General features: G+C 44.5%; 2 protein-coding genes and 3 long non-coding RNA genes across 6 annotated transcripts; 2 read left to right on the top strand and 3 right to left on the bottom strand.

The window, feature by feature from the left end:
• Positions 1-483: 483 nt before the first annotated feature.
• LOC123080038 (uncharacterized protein At3g49140) lies at positions 484-8,722 on the bottom strand. The gene is made up of 13 exons (XM_044502894.1): positions 8,453-8,722; positions 7,344-7,450; positions 7,034-7,259; positions 6,746-6,848; positions 6,584-6,648; positions 6,164-6,280; positions 5,961-6,056; positions 2,474-2,630; positions 2,339-2,389; positions 2,151-2,260; positions 1,857-2,009; positions 1,211-1,306; positions 484-1,126 (listed from the first exon to the last, which is right to left on the bottom strand). The coding sequence occupies exons 2-13, from the start codon at positions 7,418-7,420 to the stop codon at positions 1,031-1,033; spliced, it is 1,347 nt and encodes a 448-aa protein (XP_044358829.1). The 5' UTR covers positions 7,421-7,450; positions 8,453-8,722; the 3' UTR covers positions 484-1,030.
• Positions 8,723-11,015: 2,293 nt separating this feature from the next.
• LOC123080033 (extensin-1) lies at positions 11,016-13,451 on the bottom strand. Of its 2 annotated transcripts, none has more exons than XM_044502892.1 (3): positions 13,212-13,451; positions 11,447-12,660; positions 11,016-11,261 (listed from the first exon to the last, which is right to left on the bottom strand). In XM_044502892.1, the coding sequence occupies exons 1-2, from the start codon at positions 13,435-13,437 to the stop codon at positions 11,471-11,473; spliced, it is 1,416 nt and encodes a 471-aa protein (XP_044358827.1). In that variant the 5' UTR covers positions 13,438-13,451; the 3' UTR covers positions 11,016-11,261; positions 11,447-11,470. The 2 variants fall into 2 exon arrangements, with proteins under 2 accessions (XP_044358827.1, XP_044358828.1); XM_044502893.1 differs by having other exon boundaries at positions 11,016-11,255.
• Positions 12,325-13,763, top strand: LOC123080035 (uncharacterized). The gene is made up of 2 exons (XR_006438212.1): positions 12,325-12,566; positions 13,104-13,763. It is a non-coding gene; the product is annotated as an uncharacterized lncRNA (long non-coding RNA).
• A 575-nt stretch (positions 13,764-14,338) lies between these two features.
• LOC123080036 (uncharacterized) lies at positions 14,339-15,014 on the top strand. Its single transcript, XR_006438213.1, has 2 exons — positions 14,339-14,472; positions 14,613-15,014. It is a non-coding gene; the product is annotated as an uncharacterized lncRNA (long non-coding RNA).
• A 1,110-nt stretch (positions 15,015-16,124) lies between these two features.
• Positions 16,125-16,679, bottom strand: LOC123080034 (uncharacterized). The gene is made up of 2 exons (XR_006438211.1): positions 16,294-16,679; positions 16,125-16,239 (listed from the first exon to the last, which is right to left on the bottom strand). It is a non-coding gene; the product is annotated as an uncharacterized lncRNA (long non-coding RNA).
• Positions 16,680-17,226: the final 547 nt, after the last annotated feature.

Genomic DNA, 17,226 nt, shown 5'->3' with positions numbered 1-17,226 from the left:
GATAGAGGCTCTCCCGTCAGGCCAGTCCAGCGACCTCTTTCATTCTGTCAATCTATGCTCAAGAACTCCATAGCTTTCTTTCTTCATCAGCTTCCACCGAATCCGGCACACAAAAAAGTCGCCACCGGCCAATCCAGGCAGAAAGAGACGATCAGAGGGCGTCACCATTTTCGTTCCAGGACGGCGACTGCCACTACCTTGCTAGTACTTCCTCGGTCCGAAAAAACTTGTCCTTCAAATGAATGTATCTAGCACCAAGTTAATGCTATATCCATCCATTTGAGGGACAAGCTTTTTCGGACGGAGGGGTATGAGCAAACACTATCTTCTAATCCCTTCGGTCACACAACACAACACAGCAGCAGAAAGGTACTTCACTGAAAAGAAAGCTACACACCAACAGACAAAGCAAACAAACAAACATGCCCAGTTACATCCCGCTCTGCACGATAAGCATGTTTCATGTCTGATGTCTTTTCACACTTAACAGCAAATTAATACTTTATTGCCGCGACACCATCGAGGTTTCGACAGCGCGGCGGGGCATGTTGTCAATAGATAGAAATAGAATTGCACTTTATTCAGAATGGAAAGGAAACGAATGAGAGCGACTTAGTTACATGTTTGCAGTAAACTAAGACGTTGTTTATTCAGGCCAAAGAGCTGTCACTTTGCATCCTGCGTCTCCTGCACCTTATTTTGTTTAGAGGGAAACTTATAGGCTATATGGCTGATCAGCTGCAGTTTTAACTGACAACGAATCACCTCGCATCCCGTCCAAGGATGCTCCTCTATACATGGCCACCACCTTATTTGTCAGAAACCATGGGTGGTCGGCCTTCTACAGCTGACGAAGCCAAAACCTCGATCAAGCACTCTAGCACTTGAGGTCATTTCATGTCGACGGGTGTTAGCTTCTCCAAACGAATTGGGAGCTGACTGGGTGCACATCTTCTGTGGAGTTCCCTGCACACCCTTTGTCCTCACCAGTTTACTGTTAGGCGTTCGAAGCTAAAATTAAATAAGTTGGCTAACATTCATCTTCAGTGGAAGCTTTCACAGTCTTGCGATAACGCGGAAAAAGCATTCGCTTGATCTTCTTTTCGGCTGAACGTTCAGATAACGCCTGAAACCAAAAGTTCAGAAAGGTTATTCTGGATTGCATGGAAAGGCCAGAGGTACTTTGAAAAGTTTAAGCCCAATAACCCACCTGGGCATTGAATGAAAATCGAACTGTCCGAGCTGCCAAGCCAGAAAAGGCTCTGACGTCGATACCAAGACTATCGACACCTATCAAACTTGCATCCTGCAAAATGAATAAGACTGAGCTCTATGAGAAAATCAAATCGTGTCATCAAGGTAGAAACAGCACTGTCACAACCAACATACGGAAAGGTACTGTTATAATCTCACAAAATATAAACAAGGAGAAAATGTCTGTTGATGCCATTTTCTACACTGAAGTATTAAGTTTATAGGCAAAGCAGAGCTTCTTGTACATAAGAATGATTAGTTTCAGATATTGTAGTAGATGTAAATTCACACATATTACCAGGATTAAATTTCAGGTAAAGTATGATAGTTCCACTAGATGTAAATTCATGCATATTATCAGGATTAAATTTCAGGTGAAGTATGATAGTTCAAATATATGCAAGTTCACACATATCACCAGGATTAAATTTCAGGCACCGTATTTTTGAGGAATCTTTATTTTTTCAGGAATAAATTTCAGGTATAGTATGATAGTGCAACTCCAAAGTTCAGTTGATGGTAAGAATTTTCCTATTCATCATGCACAATAACCCACTAAGGAGTATCGAACCTGAGTAAAGCATTACTGAACAGAAACACACCTCTACTGTAAGGCCTTTTTTCCGGCTACAGAGGGACCTTAGAGCCATGGTACACTGATCACTGTTTTCTTTGACGCGTTTTATAATGTCTGAAGCATGATTTGAAAGAAGATCTGGTTCTGCATCTTGAAAGTCTTGTGGATCAATCATAAACTGCAACAATCAACATGATGACTACCAAGCCAAGAAAAATGATGCTGATTATTTACCATTTTCACTTTACAAAGTAATACATCGATTGAACTATCCTTTACTTGTCAACTGAAAGCATTGGGTTGAAGAGGGATGCTTTACCTGCTTACCATAGACGGAAAACAGCTCAATTGACATCATTTCCAGCTTGTAGATGGTTGAATCAATGCTACTTTCCGTATTGTTGATGTCCAATCTCGATTTATCACCATCTGAATATTCAGTTACTATCAGTTATATGGATGTTCAAGGCAAGTAACTGAATGAAAGATTTACACTGATCAAATTACCAATTAGGCCATTGGTTCCAGAAGCTGGCTGGGGTTCTCTGTTGTATTCCTCTGTTAGGTTGACTCTCATTAGAACAAATAACTGGATAGAAGCACATGAGTGATAAAAGCAACTATGAGCAAGCTGAGAAGCACCTCTCCAATTAGATGAATAACCATCGGCACTGCATTCAGCACCAAATAAACTCCTCAAATAAGACTCTTCTTCTATAAAAGCAGGTCTCAGGTATCCTACAATAGATACACCGTTTGATGGATTATCAATCTTCTCCCCATGATTATCATGAACAGCCTGCATAAGAAAAGTGTGCTTAATGTGGTTAAGAAAGGATGCAGATAAGGTAGCGCTCCTTGTGACAATTCAGGCTATGAAATATGCTAGCCAATGCATCTATTATTTACTTTTTCGAAACGGAATGCATCTACTATTTAATGAACTTCTACAGCAAAATTCAGGATAATAGTAAAAAATAGGTGGAGTTTTGCAGATTTTATTTTGTTCTGCACTTTAAAATGGCATGTTTCAGCAATCCACTCCAGTTTTTGCCGCAACTTTTATACACCATAGTAACTGACGGAATGCATACAAGATAGCAACAAAAAATATATAACTCATTTATGTTTGTCTTTATTTTCCTTTGACTAGCTGAGTGCATATCTTGATTATTATTTTTGTTCCGGTTGACAGAGAGCACGTATCTTCGACAGAAATTTTAGCAAATCTTGTATTCTTATACCCTTTTTAGTCTTAATATGAGTATACCTGATAGGCTAAGTGAAAGAACATGCGGTGCCCCCATGTTTGGTTTTGGTAATTGATGACAATCTCTATGGACTAATGGTTGCCTTGAGTTATATTTGAAGGTTTTGTCCATAGGCTTTTCTTGGAGTACATGTGTTGGTTTCAAGGAGAGTTTGTGTCGACCAAGGTGCTATTCGAGGAATTATCCAAAGATTGGTCATGTGAGTGTTGAGCTCATTGCAAGCATGTCTTGGAGAAGAAGATTGTGTGATCATTCATGTATATCTTCAAGACATCATCCAAATGAAGAGAGTTGGAAAGATTCAAGGTTGATCAAGACTAAGTCAAGAGTGAATCAACTTGATCAACTCACAAAGCGTAGAAGATGTACCAAGAGGGATCAAGCGATCCCATGGTATGGTAAGCATTGTCAATTACGCTTTGTGTACTAACCCATGATCTTTGTGAGAGTTCTTTGTGGGGTTAGGTTGCGGTGTGCAAGTTCAAGTGAAGCATCATGAAGAGATCAAATGCTTGAAGCTTGCCGTCCATTGTGGTGACAATGGACTTGTGAAGATGTGCGAAAGAGTGGCTCACCCATAGTGGAGTATGGGGAGCAATCAACTAGTCTTCATCGAGCCAACGCAACCAAGAAAGGTGGTCCAACTTGAGGGAGTCAAGATCGTCATCATCTAGCTCAAGTGGACCATGTGCAAGGCAAAGGTTTGCCCTTGATAGGTTTTCTATTTTACCGGTCTCATGATGGTAGTTGGGAGACCGGGTTATAGGATCGATTGCCGTACTATCAAGGGGGGCTCTCGATGAGTAGCTTGATCGTATCATTCGTAGAGAGCTCAAACCATTGCATCCTTGCATCATCTTTCTTGGTTCTTGTTTGCTTCTCTTTGTGAGTTTTGGAGCTTTTTGTCATCTTGTTGACAAGCTCGAGTTCATCGAAAACGGAGTTCACTTGCATCTTCTATGATGTTTTCGATGTTGGAGGTTATGTCCGTTCTTCTCTGTTGGAGGTTTCACTCCTCCATTTGTTAGGCATACCTCCCCTGCCTCTTCTTACTATAACCAGTCGCTGTTTTGATGCTACTCGTCGTCTTGTTTCCAACAAGCTTGAGTTTGCTCAATTCGGAGCTCATATGCAGAAGTTATGGCAGTTTTGGTTTTCCGTGGAGTATACTTGTTTTCGTGGAAGTGGCTTTAGAATGGCGCCAGCGGTAGTACCGCTGGGCCGGAGCGGCAGTACCGCGTATCGCCACAAGCGGTAGTACCGCTGTCCCACAGCGGTAGTACCGCCCATGGCCATAAGCGGTAGTACGTCTCCGGTTCCGCGCTGGTACCGCCTCGACTCGAGACGTGGTTTTCTCGTGTCGGGTTCAGCGGCAGTAGGAGCGGTAGTACCGCTCATGTGCGGTAGTACCGCGGCTACCACCGCCCCTAGTGCCGCTCAATGGCCCTCCTCCCTGTTCCTTCTCCCTGTGCTCGTGGTAGGCGCTGTGCGCGGTCTACCGCTGGCTCCAGCGGTAGTGCTGCTCATACGGCTCTGCCTCGCCCTCTGCTTTGCTCCGCTCTCCGTGTTCTACCGCCCGGGCGGTAGAACCGCTCCCCTGAGCGGTAGTACCGCTCGTGCACGGACTGAGCACATAACGGTTGGATTCGGGAGCTCCTATAAAAGGGGGTCTTCTTCCTCATTCAACCTTATCTCTTGAGCTCGTGTTCTTCCCCCATTGTTGACCTTCTTCGAGCTTGCTAACTCTCAATCCCTCCATGGATTCTTGCTAGTTTTTGAGGGAAAAGAGAGAGGAGATCTAGATCCACATTTCCACCAATCACTTTCTCCTCTATGTGAGGGGAACCCCTTGGATCTAGATCTTGGAGTTCTAGGTGTTCTCCTTCTTGTTCTTCCTCTCATTTTCCTACCTAGCATTCGTTGCTTCGGTGGGATTTGAGAGAGAAGGACTTGGGCACTCCGTGTGCCCTTGCCATTGCATTTGTGCATCAGTTTGAGTTCTCCACGGTGATACGTGGAAGTTACAAGTTGAGAAGCTTATTACTCTTGGGTGCTTGGTACCCTTGAGCTTGTTCCTCTTGGGTGCTTGGGCGCCCTAGACGGTTGGTGGGGTTCGGAGCTCAATCATTGTGGTGTAAAGCTCCGGGCAAGCGTCGGGGTCTCCAATTAGGTTGTGGAGATCGCCCCGAGCAATTTGACGGGTACCGGTGACCGCCCCCAAGGGTTGCCAAAGTGTACGGGTTCGGTGACCGCCCCCAAGGGTTGCCATTTGTACGGGTTCGGTGACCGCCCTCAAGGGTCCCTTAGTGGAATCACGGCATCTTGCATTGTGCGAGGGCGTGAGGAGATTACGGTGGCCCTAGTGGCTTCTTGGGGAGCATTGTGCCTCCACACCGCTCCAAACGGAGATTAGCATCCACAAGGGTGTGAACTTCGGGATACATCGTCGTCTCCGCGTGCCTCGATTATCTCTTATCCGAGCTCTTTACTTATGTACTTTACTTTGTGATAGCCATATTGTTTCTTGTCATATACCTTGCTATCACTTAGTTGTCTATCTTGCTTAGCATAAGTTGTTGGTGCACATAGGTGAGCCTAGTTGTTGTAGGTTTTGTGCATGGCAAATTAACCGCTAGGTTTATTCCGCATTTGTTCAAGCCCAAACCGTAATTATTTTAAAGCGCCTATTCACCCCCCCCCCTCTAGGCGACATCCTCGATCTTTCACTAAGATTGTTCTGGGTCTGTTATTTACCTAGGACACCCCCACCCCCACCCCCACCTCCCCTCCATCGCAAGAGAAGGCACTTCGATTTATTTCAGTAGTTGCTTATCACACAGTAAATGTTCGGGACTTACCTTTGTCAAACACTTGGCAAAATATATAGGATGTATTGAACGCATCGTCACTGGCATTCCCCACTCTATAAGAATATCCGTTATTTCTGTGTCAACCTGTGGTATTTCACAGCGGAGAGCATCAATAATGACATGGTTTGTTGTTAATGAGAAAACTGACAGATAATGCCAGCTGAAAGCAGCTACAAACTTTCTTAGCGAACCTTGCTGTCGTTATCATGCATGTCCATAGAATCCTCAACGACCACGTGGTCGCTGAAATCACTAGTTACCGCACTAGTTTCACCGATAATGGCACCATCCGTTCCGATCAAAACTGTCTGCAATAAAAATGCCATTTCAGTCGTAAGAAAATTATTCTTGCAGCCAAAATGTTGATGCACACTACACTTGAGAATAGCGTTCATGTCAAACAAGACAACATTATGACGACTTAATCACAAAATACAGACTCGAGAACTAAGTTGACGATGCATCACAGGGTCCTTATAATGCCAACTCAAAATGGAATTTGGAAGACAGTGAACCGTTTTGGCCTGTCAGTAGACCATTGATAATCATATTAAAACATCTGTGCTTGTCAAGAGACACACCGACGGAAAAGGAAACAGAAGTCATCTTACCACAGGGTTGTTTGCATCATCATCTTCCAAGATGTTCCCATCATCAGGTACTTGAAAGAAAATGTCTGTATGCAATTTCGCCCAGTGTAAGTGTTAGATGCACAACATGGTAAATGATGAAGATTCTTCTGTAAAATATGTGCTTGCGCACCAAGGAGTTACCTCCATAGTCATCAACAACATACTGAAACTCTGACCAAGAAACATGTCCATGAGGTTCATTATGCACCCTGGCAGGAAATACGAGCAATCCCTTGCTATTTGCCTACACAAGATGGAAACATTGTCCAGCAAACGATAAGATATTTACTACAGCGGGAGGGATTTATGTTAGTTATTTACAAATGTATGCTCAGACTTAAGCCAGGCACTTTATAGTCATTGATATGCCGAATTAAAACGACTGGATGCACTTAGCAACAAAAGCACTGTTTTGTTATCATAGGTTACCTCTACTACTGTTCTAGCTGTTTCTACATCCGTCAGTGAAATGTCTTTTTTCTTTGGGCGTTCTTTGATTTCTTCAAGAGGATGGTATCCTCGATCTCTCATGTACTTGGAATCTGGCACTGAATCTGAGTAGTCTGCAGCCACACGGACTTTGGAGAGGGATGAATCCTGATCAGTTGCCAACCAGCAAGGCTGAATTGATCCAAAAGTGTTTCGGCATCTAAAACTACAATACATTGTTACATCAGTCAGGTTCAACAAAAAAGCGTCATTTAAGGGAGTAAGTTGAAGCAATGAAGGAGGGAGTGACCTTAAACTTGAGAAGTCATGAAATCTCTGGGCTTGAAATGGGGTTCTGATCCAGTTTATAGTGGCACCGGCCGACATTGGTAAGCTCCAGTGATGGGCAATCAACGTCTGCAAAAATACACCAATTCGTAACTAAGAAAAGCACTGTGCAAACATGAAAAGGAAAATAAATAATAAGATATGATGCAGTACATATGATTATTCTTTTATGACAAACGAAAACATGTCGATGATTTCTTTCAAAAACAAAAGTGGTATTAATCGCCAACTTACAAGTAAAAATGGCTAAAGCAGGGACTGAAACAATGAAACAATGGCATGACTAGTCGCAAAGCGAAATGTTAATTTCTTCAGCAAAGGCAAGGTGCACAATCAGCATTCCCCCTTCTCCATCAGTGATCCCAATTCAGAGTAGCAGAACAAGCCAACCATCTAGAGCTCCTCAAATCATATAGCAGACTAACAGAGCACAGAACACTGGATACAGATTGGGAGAAAGATGATTTTGAAAAGAATAACAGAGCACAGAACAGTGGATACAAATTGGGAGAAAGATGATTTTGAAAGGAAAAATCAACAACTCATGTAAATCCAATAAAAGTGTCAGCATTCCTCCTCCCAACTGCAATTCTACATGTCCACGAAGAAAAGAGCCACTCTGAATTGTGTCGAATTGCCACTCACACTAAGGAGCAGCACACTCCGCAAATTCCTTTTTTTTTGGGTCCCTTCAATCCATAACCCTAGTTCCTGAACGCCTCGCTTTCTGGTGGGGCCTAGCGGATCAAGAACACTGGCAAAACTGAAGCCGCTGCCGCACGCAGCACAAAATCGCACGCTCCAACACAGAAGTGACTCGACCAAATCCTCCAGCCTGAACCAGGAGCTGAGGTGGAGGCTCACGTCTTCAGGAAACAGTTGCACCGATGAAGAGACAGCCGCCCCCTCTCCGCTGTTCCTCCAACGGCAGAACGAAACAAGATTACTTCTGTTCTCCTCCTCCTGAGACCAGCTCTTTGACACCGCCGCCTTGTCCCGAGATCACGCAGACACGCGCTGGTCGCGGCCAATCTTAATTGGAGGAAAATAAGAGAGAAGATCAGCACGCACCTTCAGCTCGCCAGCAAGCCGCGGCGGGATGGTTTGGTCCCTGAGACCCAAGCCACGGAGAGGGCAGGATCAGAGGAAAATATTTGCCGGAGGAGGCGGCGAGGCCAGAGCGACTCCCTCGCTCTCTCAAGCAGCCCCGGCACGGCGGAACCCGGGCGGATCACGGCGGCGAAGAGTGACGGTGGCTGGCTGCAGAACACGGCCTTGGCGAGCCGCGAGGAGCCTATTTTCTCTCCTCTGTTTCCTCTGCCCCTTTCCCCCCTCTCGCCGTGCGCTTTCAGGCGTGGGGCAGCGGCACTACGGGAGGGCGCTTTTGGTAATTTCACTTTGTTAGTATAAGATTTTTTTTGGTTGCCGCTGTGCTGACCCAAGTTCCAAACCGATTTTTTATTTCTGCAGCTGCAGATTCTTCTCTCTTTGAAACTGCAGATTCTCGTGTATGTTTCTCTTGTTTTCTGAGTGTTTTTGTTTCTGAATACAACGCGCAGCGGCAGTGAGATGAGATGTTTTTGGTTCGGTTGGGGTTGGTGAGGAGTGGATCTCGAGGGTAATTTCTGCATTTAAAGTGTACCGTGCTGGCCCCACTGCTGCTAAAATGAGTGAGTGAATGATGTTGGCAAGGACACTTTGGTTCACGCTTTAATTATTCTAAAGATCAGACGTGTTGGCGGTTTTGGCACACAACTCTACGTACAACTTCCCGCAGAAATAAAAATAAAACTCTCCGCAGAACTACTACTGCTACTGCATCCATTTCCTTCGATTTTCTTGTCAAATTCCTATTAACACCACTTGGCAGTAGAAGAACTGTATAGTTTTTTTTTTAAGGAAAGCGAAAATCGGCAGGGTCTCATTCATCATGCACCATCTTGGCGTTGGGCGATAAGCCTCGTGTGCAGCGGATGAAGGATGTATGGATGGCATTCGAGTGAGAAGATACCCGAGATAGGGGAGCGTCTTCTATTGCACTATGCGCATGCATGTCAGTTGGGATGGGATGGGATGGACGTGTGCCATGTGTCGTACTTAGCCTGAGGCCTCCAATCGCAGCAGAGCAGGAGAGGGGAATATGTCTTCCAAGTTGTACCATTCCGTTGGCATCAAAGCTTGGGCCTCCAGGCGGAAGGAATCTGCAGCGCCAGCCTCACGCTCGTCATCGGCGGCCGGCACGCACCAAAACCGCACGATCGGCTGGATTATCAGGCGAGGAAGGAGACATTTTCCACCCACGATGACGATGCACTCATTACATCTGCATGCATGCCCTCTATTTTTGTATCGAAAAAAACTTTCCGTTTTGCTAGTATTTATTGCGTATGTTTGGATGCTCGCTTTTTGTTTGGGAAAATGACATCTACATATACTGCCGTGTGGCATGGCCCATGTGATGCGAGAGAGCAAAGGTCTTGTACGATACTCCAGCACTTGCTGTTACCAACAACAAGCTTCGAGTTCGAGCACTCACCGATTTCGCCACTTCTATGCCCATCTGATGCGGGGTGTAGTCGAGCCATGACGACGTACTGTGTTTAAACAGAAACTGAAAATAGGCAGGCAGGCAGGCAGGCAGGACACGTATGTTTTGCACCACACGGCGACGAACCTTTTTCAGTTTCTACTGCTCGCTGTCGCCGTCGACGCAAAACCGTGAATCGTGCCGTGCGGCCTGCACCGGCACCGAAATGGAAAGCCAACCGCCGGCGCCGTGCACGGCGTCGTCGTCACTCGTCACTGCCCGCCGCTCACGAGGTGGCCCCGACGGCCCAGCCCATAACACGTGCGGACCATCTACGGCCTAAGCCCACCCAAACTGGCCCGGGCCTTCTCTCCGTCCCCGACGCCGCCACGCCAGGCTCTGCTACCCGCAGACCCTGGCCGGAGCGGACCACCGGCCGTCCGCCAACTCCGGCGATAAATTCTCGCTCAGAGACCCGCTTCCGTGGTCGCCGTCATCAATCTGCGGTGGGTTACTGGAGGCAGCAGGTCAGTCCCCGGGTTACTCGTTCCTCTTGGCACTATCTGCGTAGGTCTCCTCCCTTCATCGACTGTACACGAACAATACATGGTAGATACATACCGCGAGATCCGGCAGGAAGATAAACTACTTTCGTTGAGCAGTCGAGCGCTGCTGTTATTGTTTACACCCGTTCAGCAGCCGAAATTTCTCTGAAAACCCGCCGCGACCCACTGAAGAAATGTGCCTTGCGGCGGCGCGTGGTTGGGTGATGGATTCTGTGATTTTATTATTTTACCTAGGACCGCGCTGCGCTGATTTACTGGTGATATTATGCTTCCCCTGAGATGATGCTGACCGGTAGTGACTCATGAGCGCACTGCATTCCAAGCCCAGTTTTCTAACTTTTGATTACTGAATTGAATTTGACCCATAGAATTTCACGGTGGAGAAGTACCCCCTGGATTTGTTCTATCTTGGATAGATGCCGCAGCATAAACGGTGGGACAAATCTGGAATAAGTGGAGTGGCTAGTCAAGCCACACCATCTCTCTATTTTGTTCCAGTTTCTCGAGACAGAAATGCGCAGTAGAAAATATTTTAGGGATGTAAAGGAAACCTCCGCCGTATATTGGATTGAAAATAGAACACTGATGTACTACTAAGAAAAGCTCATACAACTTATGGTTACATTGCTGAAATAGCTCTAGGCAACGGAGTGCAAGCTGAAACAACACTAGATGCTTGGGTAAATAATACTAGAGACTGAGATCCTCAGTTGAAAACTCCAGCTGCGGCGCTTCTTCCTCTCGAGATAGGCTTCACCTCTTCTGTTTATTCTGCCCACGTCTGATCCTGAAAAGAGATGGATTGAGTCATATACTTTGGGAATCTAATTACTTGGCAGTCATCTAACCAATGTTATCTTTTATGTTGAGTTTATATGAGCTCTTGTGAATGTTTAAGACTTCACATTACGGCATTTTGTAAAAGTTTGAATGGTACTATACTGTTACCACACATCCCACTAGGAAACTTACATTTCAAGAAACCCTTCCTGATGCTTATGACAGGTGACTCGGTGGTGGGGGGGATTGGTAGGAGTTCAGAAGCGATGGTGGTGGTGAGCTGTAGTGGTGCAGAGGCTGTGGAGGCGTTGAAGAAACTGGTGGCGATTTTACATGAGGAAGCTGAATCGGTGGTGGTGGGGATTGGTACGAGTTCAGAAGCGATGGTGGTGGAGAGCTGTAGTGGTGCAGAGGCTGTGGAGACGTTGAAGAAACTGGTGGCGATTTTACATGAGGAAGCTGAATCGGTGGTGGTGGGGATTGGTAAGAGTTCAGATATGGTGGTGGAGAGCTGTAGGGGTAAAGAGGCTGTGGAGATATTGATGCTGGTGGTGGAGAGCCATAGGGGTAAAGAGGCTGTGGAGATATTGATGCTGGTAGCGGATTAGCATGAGGAACATTTGGTTGTAGATGTTTTGGAGGTAGCGGTGGAGAATATTGGTAAGGTGGGGGTGAAGATCCATAGTTAAATGGAGGTGGAGAGTTATAATGTTGAGGAGGCGTTGGTGACAATGGTAGAAGAGGCGACTTGTAGTTGTACGGAGGTGGGGACTGCAGGTATGGCAGTGGTGGAGCTACGTGGCTGTTCGGAGGTGGGGAGTTGTAGTAGTATGGGGGTGGTAAATACTTCTGGGTTGGTGTTTGATTGTTAGATGTTGGTGGAGCTTGGTAGTTGTTTGAAGGTGTGGACTGTTGGTATGGTGGCGGCGAAGAGTAGAAGTTCTGTGGAGGTGATGGATACTGATATGATGGAGGTGGAAACTTGTTAGAAGGAGGTGGTGAATGCTGGTATGGTACTGGTGGGGATTTGTAGTTGGACGGAGGTGAGGAATGCTGGGATGGGAGTGGCGGTGAATTATATGGATACATTGATGGTAGAATGTGAGGTTTTGAACATCCAGCAAATGTCTTCTTTGATCCAAATGCCATTACTTGGTTGGCTTGGAGAACCACTTCTTCATTGGACTTTGAGTAAACGCTAACTCCAGAGAGATTTAACTCCATGGGCACATTGCAGTCAGATCCTCCTGCTGCTGCATGGAGCTCAACCTTGCACGAGTCAGCCCCAAAGGTGCCGCTAAGTGGCAACCCGGTAATGGCCACACTGTATTTGCCATTGCTTTCGGTGTAGCCAAATCTCACTATTGCCTGGTCATTGGCCTGGCAAGTGACCTTGACCATGGCTCCTGCACCAGATAATGATAAAAAAGTATTAAGTTGCAGTATGAAATACTGAAAGATATTCAGGAAGAATGAACAATTTGTAAAACATCATTCATTTTTAAGTACTTTTTCGCTTCGATGAATTTAGCTACACTTTGGGTTCACAGTTCATCTTGGTATTAGTCGCATATCCATATATGTATATCCTTAGTCTAATGTACTTTGGCCTACCTGGTAGCAAACTTTAACTTGGTGTTTTTTATTTAAGCAAGAACGTATAGGCTTCTAAAACACTAAAAATGCCTTGTACCAAAGGAAATGTGCAGATCCTTCTTGTGCAGACTTTGGCAGATTTTCTTTTTGTAACTACAGCAGATAATAATGATAACCAAGCATAAAATTTTCCTCTAGCCATGTTCTTGGATCTTCAATATGGTATGCTTGAATACACTTTTCTTGTCAACAGGCAGTGTTCAAGCAAGATAACTATGAACAAGAAGAAACTTGACGTATTTCCAAGCTGACTGCATTAACGTGCGTAGATAACGAGAACTGCAAATAACCGAAATGTTACCTTCCAGGTGCTCCTTCCCATGGGATTCTTCTGGGTGTGCCTCGTTGAAGCATCTATAGCAGTATGCTTTGCCTATCACCTTAATGATAGGAGCATACGTTGGCGATGCTGAAAGAGAAGGTGGTGGCAAGCTTCTGGCTGCCTCACCGAGCATTGCAAAGGCAACCAGCACGGCTAAGACCAGCCATAGCTGACCCTTTGGCTGGCGTCCAACGCTTACTTCCATGGCTGAACAGTGCTTTCTCAAGTGAGATGAGGAGATGGGAGAATGTGAATGATTTTGGCTTTGGTATGGATGGGTATTTATAATGTTCAGGATGGCGCGTGGCAGGGTCTCTGGGGAAGCAGGTGGAGCTGGTAAGGTAGTATGGCCAATGGAGTGATTAGAGCCTGTACTTCCCTCAAAAAAAGATTAGAGCATGTACTTTGTCGCCACTTGATTTCAGGGACAATATGGAATTAGTTGTGATTTATAATAACCTTTTGTGGTTGCATGGTGTATATAAATCTGCTTCTATGTTATTTCAGAGAATAGCTGTTGTAGATTTTGAAGTAATCGCAGATGCATGATTATGTTAGCCATGAAAAATCACCAGTGTGATGCGCATATTTATTCAGTTGCTTGTAAATCCTCAAGGGTCTTTGTACATATCTTTTGCAGTTTATCCTGCATACTGAATTCATCGCACCTGAATGTAAAAGAGCAGAGCAGTTTGGTATTTTTTTTCTATTTATCTTAGAAAAGTTCATGTTTCATAGTAATCAATAGCATAAACTGGAAGTTTGTGATGCAAATTTTCCTACGTTTCTTATGGAAATATTTAACCTGAGCTGTGTAAACCCAGTGTCTTTGAAGGTGTATCATATATAACATCTGACCACCCGGGTAGATCGAGGTGGTGAAGTTTTTTTTTTTTTTTTTTTTTGCGGGCGGAGGTGGTGAAGCCTTATTTACCAAAACTGGCAAATTTCCAGGTGTGTCCACTTGGAATTGGAAGAAACGCATGGCTTGTCAGGCTACGGTATCAAATGAAATAGGCCTGGCCGTCATATTCGACTTCGACGACAAAACTGCGGCGGTAACAATCCGGAAGGTTTGGTGTGATGTCAATTAATTTCGTCGGGCACCTAAGTTTCCACTCCATTGAGTGTTCACAGTGGTGCAGTTAAACTGAATCCATTCTGGTAAACATCTACAGTGCGGCATCTTTGGCATGTTTGCCCTTCGTTCCTCATAGGGATGGCCTGATGCTGATGCAAGGTAACATTTGCAGTCCGTTGATGGCTACCTTAGCCATTTTTTAGACTCCGGCTGTCAATATTTAGTCTTAGCTGCAGATTCACCCTTGCTTAAAATTAATAAAATAGTACAGGAAAAATGGATTCACCATTTTTTTGCAGCTGGTGGCAGAATCTAACAAGAGGCGGAAAAAAAAGAGATTAAAATGAACTGCCACATTATCTTGTCAGGTGAGCCGAGGAGAGTGAGTGGTATGTGTAGCTTCAACTGCTCAAATACACTAGGCCGCTGACCACAACATAGCAGCTCACCAAACCCAGGGCAAAAGAAAGCAAAAGCTGTATGCGTGCCCTTGGTCAAGGGAAAGCTTTTGCATCCATGTCTCGTCTCCTCTGCTCCACGAATGAATTGAGCAGGTTTAACTAACAATTCAACATGCTTCGATCTTGTTTTTCCTGCTACTTTGTTCTCTTGCAATCATCATCTGCGAGACCCATGTTTTATAGTTGGAGGCTTATATTTGATTAATAAGAGAATAAGAATGGATTGATATTTGTATGTTCCTTTTTTGAACTGGATATATGTATTTTCTTGTTTGCCTCAAATGGAGCTTTGGTGGCAGCCAGTTCAGAGAGTTATTTGCATTTACGGGCTTACTGGACTTCAGTATCAAACAACTCGGCCCAATCCAACCCAGCCCAGCCCCATAGATTGTGTCCATGACATGTTCTGTTCGCTACTCAAATTCTTTTGGCCAAACTAGCAAAAGTGCCCGTCCGTTGCAACGGGAGAAATAAATTATCACCCCTAGCGCCCCCATCCCTGTTACCACTTCTTTTCTTTGTCATCATTGTCGGTAACGATGTCCACTACACGGTGAACATTCCACGTAAGCTTGGAACCAATAAAGAATTGCATCACCTGCATGGACAGACCAGCGAACGCTCGCGTTTGAGATCCCGGCCACATGACCCACATCTACACAATGAAATACTTGTGCCTTGTGTTTATGTTATCTGGTTTTACATCATATTAGTTTAGTACCAAGCCGTGAAGGACACAAACAAAAACTAAATTTAATTTTATTTTAAAATGATCAACACTTTTTTGTAGGGTAACACGATCAACGCCAAAACACACTGGAGGTTGTGAGTTTTATTCCAGTAACGGTCAACTATTTTTTGCCTCATCTCCTAAAAGGGGTGGTGGGTTTGATTTGTTGGGCCAGGTCGCACGGACATGTTGGGAGGGCACCGGTTCTTTTTACTGGTGGAACATTACGCGGGCGAACGTGGCAGAGGCCAAGTGGCCCAAGACAGACGATTAGTAGAATAGCCTAGCTCAATATAAGGAAACACCATGGACATACGAAATGGGAGGACCAATAATATTATACCTCCATTTATATATTAAAAATACTATATATGCCTGTGGGTTAGAACGGTTGAAACATTTGACATAAATTTAGTGAGGATTGTATGTGCAAACATAATGTTCAATGTGCTACAAATTTGGCGCAAATTTAGTAAAGATTATAAGAGCAAGGAAAACATAATGGAAGAAAAAAATGACATGAATTTAGTGAGGATTAAAAAATGCCACATCATTTTTACTCATAAGATGGCATGGCAACCTGCCATTGATTCCCGCACCTCCTGTTAATTAGTTTTTCCTTCTCTTTCTTTCCTTATATCATGATGCCCACATAATTACCGTCCATTTCCTTCCTCTCTCTTTCTCCTTCCTTCTTTATTTCTCATGCAATTATTTTTTCCTTTTTTGCTAGGCCTGCTAATTACTCATGCGATTACCTTTCTTTATTTCTTATTCAATACATATTACCTTTCTTGCCGGCTCCACATAATTACCATCTTCCTTCTTTATTTCTCATGCAAAGAATGTCTATTTCCTTTCTTTATTTCTTTGCTTAATTTCCAAAGCAGCTTCTTGATGCCTGACAACCTAAAAATTGTATATAAACTGGTAAAAATTAATGTAAAATAGCAAGGTGGGACTATTTGACAAGTAAACAAATATGAAAAACAACTTCCAGCCTGGTCCCTTGTCCGTCCAGTGGGCCGCGGCACTCGTACATGCCCATCACGACCGTGCCTGTTGATCTCGGCCCGAGTACGCCTGTCCTTTATTCTTAAGGTTCCAGACGCCCAAATTAGCAAGCTTAGGAGCCTAGCCTTAGTGGTCTGCTGCGCTGCAATCTATACATGGCAGACCATGGATCAAATTCCAGCGGCGTCAACCATATTTTTTCTCTAATTTCCTTTAATTCAAGCACACGCACATACAACCAGATATGGAAAACGACGGTGAACTACGATGGACACAATTGAGCATGGATGCAGGCCCAGCCGAGGCCCAGTTTAGCGAATCAGACGCGGCGAAATAGATAGAGCGAAAATTTAGTACCACCTCGAATATGTTTTAAATTCAAACTGAAAGCGTAAAATCATGGGAAGAAGCGTATTGTGACGGTGAACCCGACAAAGTCAATCCGTGCTTTATTATTATTATTAGGGAAAAGATAATACTTTTCTCACAACATTGACTCCGTGGGTTCACCGTCACAATACGCTTCTTCCCGTGATTTTACGCTTTCAGTTTTTTTTCTTCAATGCGCTCCAGATTTAACTACCTCCGTGTGGAATTTTACTTGTTGGCGTTTTTTTTCTTCAATGCGCTCCAGATTTAACTACCTCTGTGTGGAATTTTACTTGTTGGCCTTCGAATTGGAATTGGAAAAACAAAACGGGCAAATAA

This window comes from Triticum aestivum, chromosome 3D (assembly GCF_018294505.1).
Source record: "Triticum aestivum cultivar Chinese Spring chromosome 3D, IWGSC CS RefSeq v2.1, whole genome shotgun sequence".
NCBI classification, from domain to species: domain Eukaryota; kingdom Viridiplantae; phylum Streptophyta; class Magnoliopsida; order Poales; family Poaceae; genus Triticum; species Triticum aestivum.
Note: the sequence above shows the minus strand (reverse complement) of the source record. Positions and strands in the feature narration are given on the sequence as shown.

Bases quoted from the DNA above. Each gene is read 5' to 3' on its own strand.
- LOC123080033 (XM_044502892.1), bottom strand. From the start codon at position 13,437: ATGGAAGTAAGCGTTGGACGCCAGCCAAAGGGTCAGCTATGGCTGGTC. The intron at 12,661-13,211 runs GTAACATTTCGG...TATCTGGTGCAG, and splicing joins TGGGAAGGAGCACCTGGAAG to GAGCCATGGTCAAGGTCACT.
- LOC123080038 (XM_044502894.1), bottom strand. From the start codon at position 7,420: ATGTCGGCCGGTGCCACTATAAACTGGATCAGAACCCCATTTCAAGCC. The intron at 7,260-7,343 runs GTCACTCCCTCC...AATGTATTGTAG, and splicing joins CATGACTTCTCAAGTTTAAG to TTTTAGATGCCGAAACACTT. The intron at 1,127-1,210 runs GTGGGTTATTGG...TTTTGGTTTCAG, and splicing joins GATTTTCATTCAATGCCCAG to GCGTTATCTGAACGTTCAGC.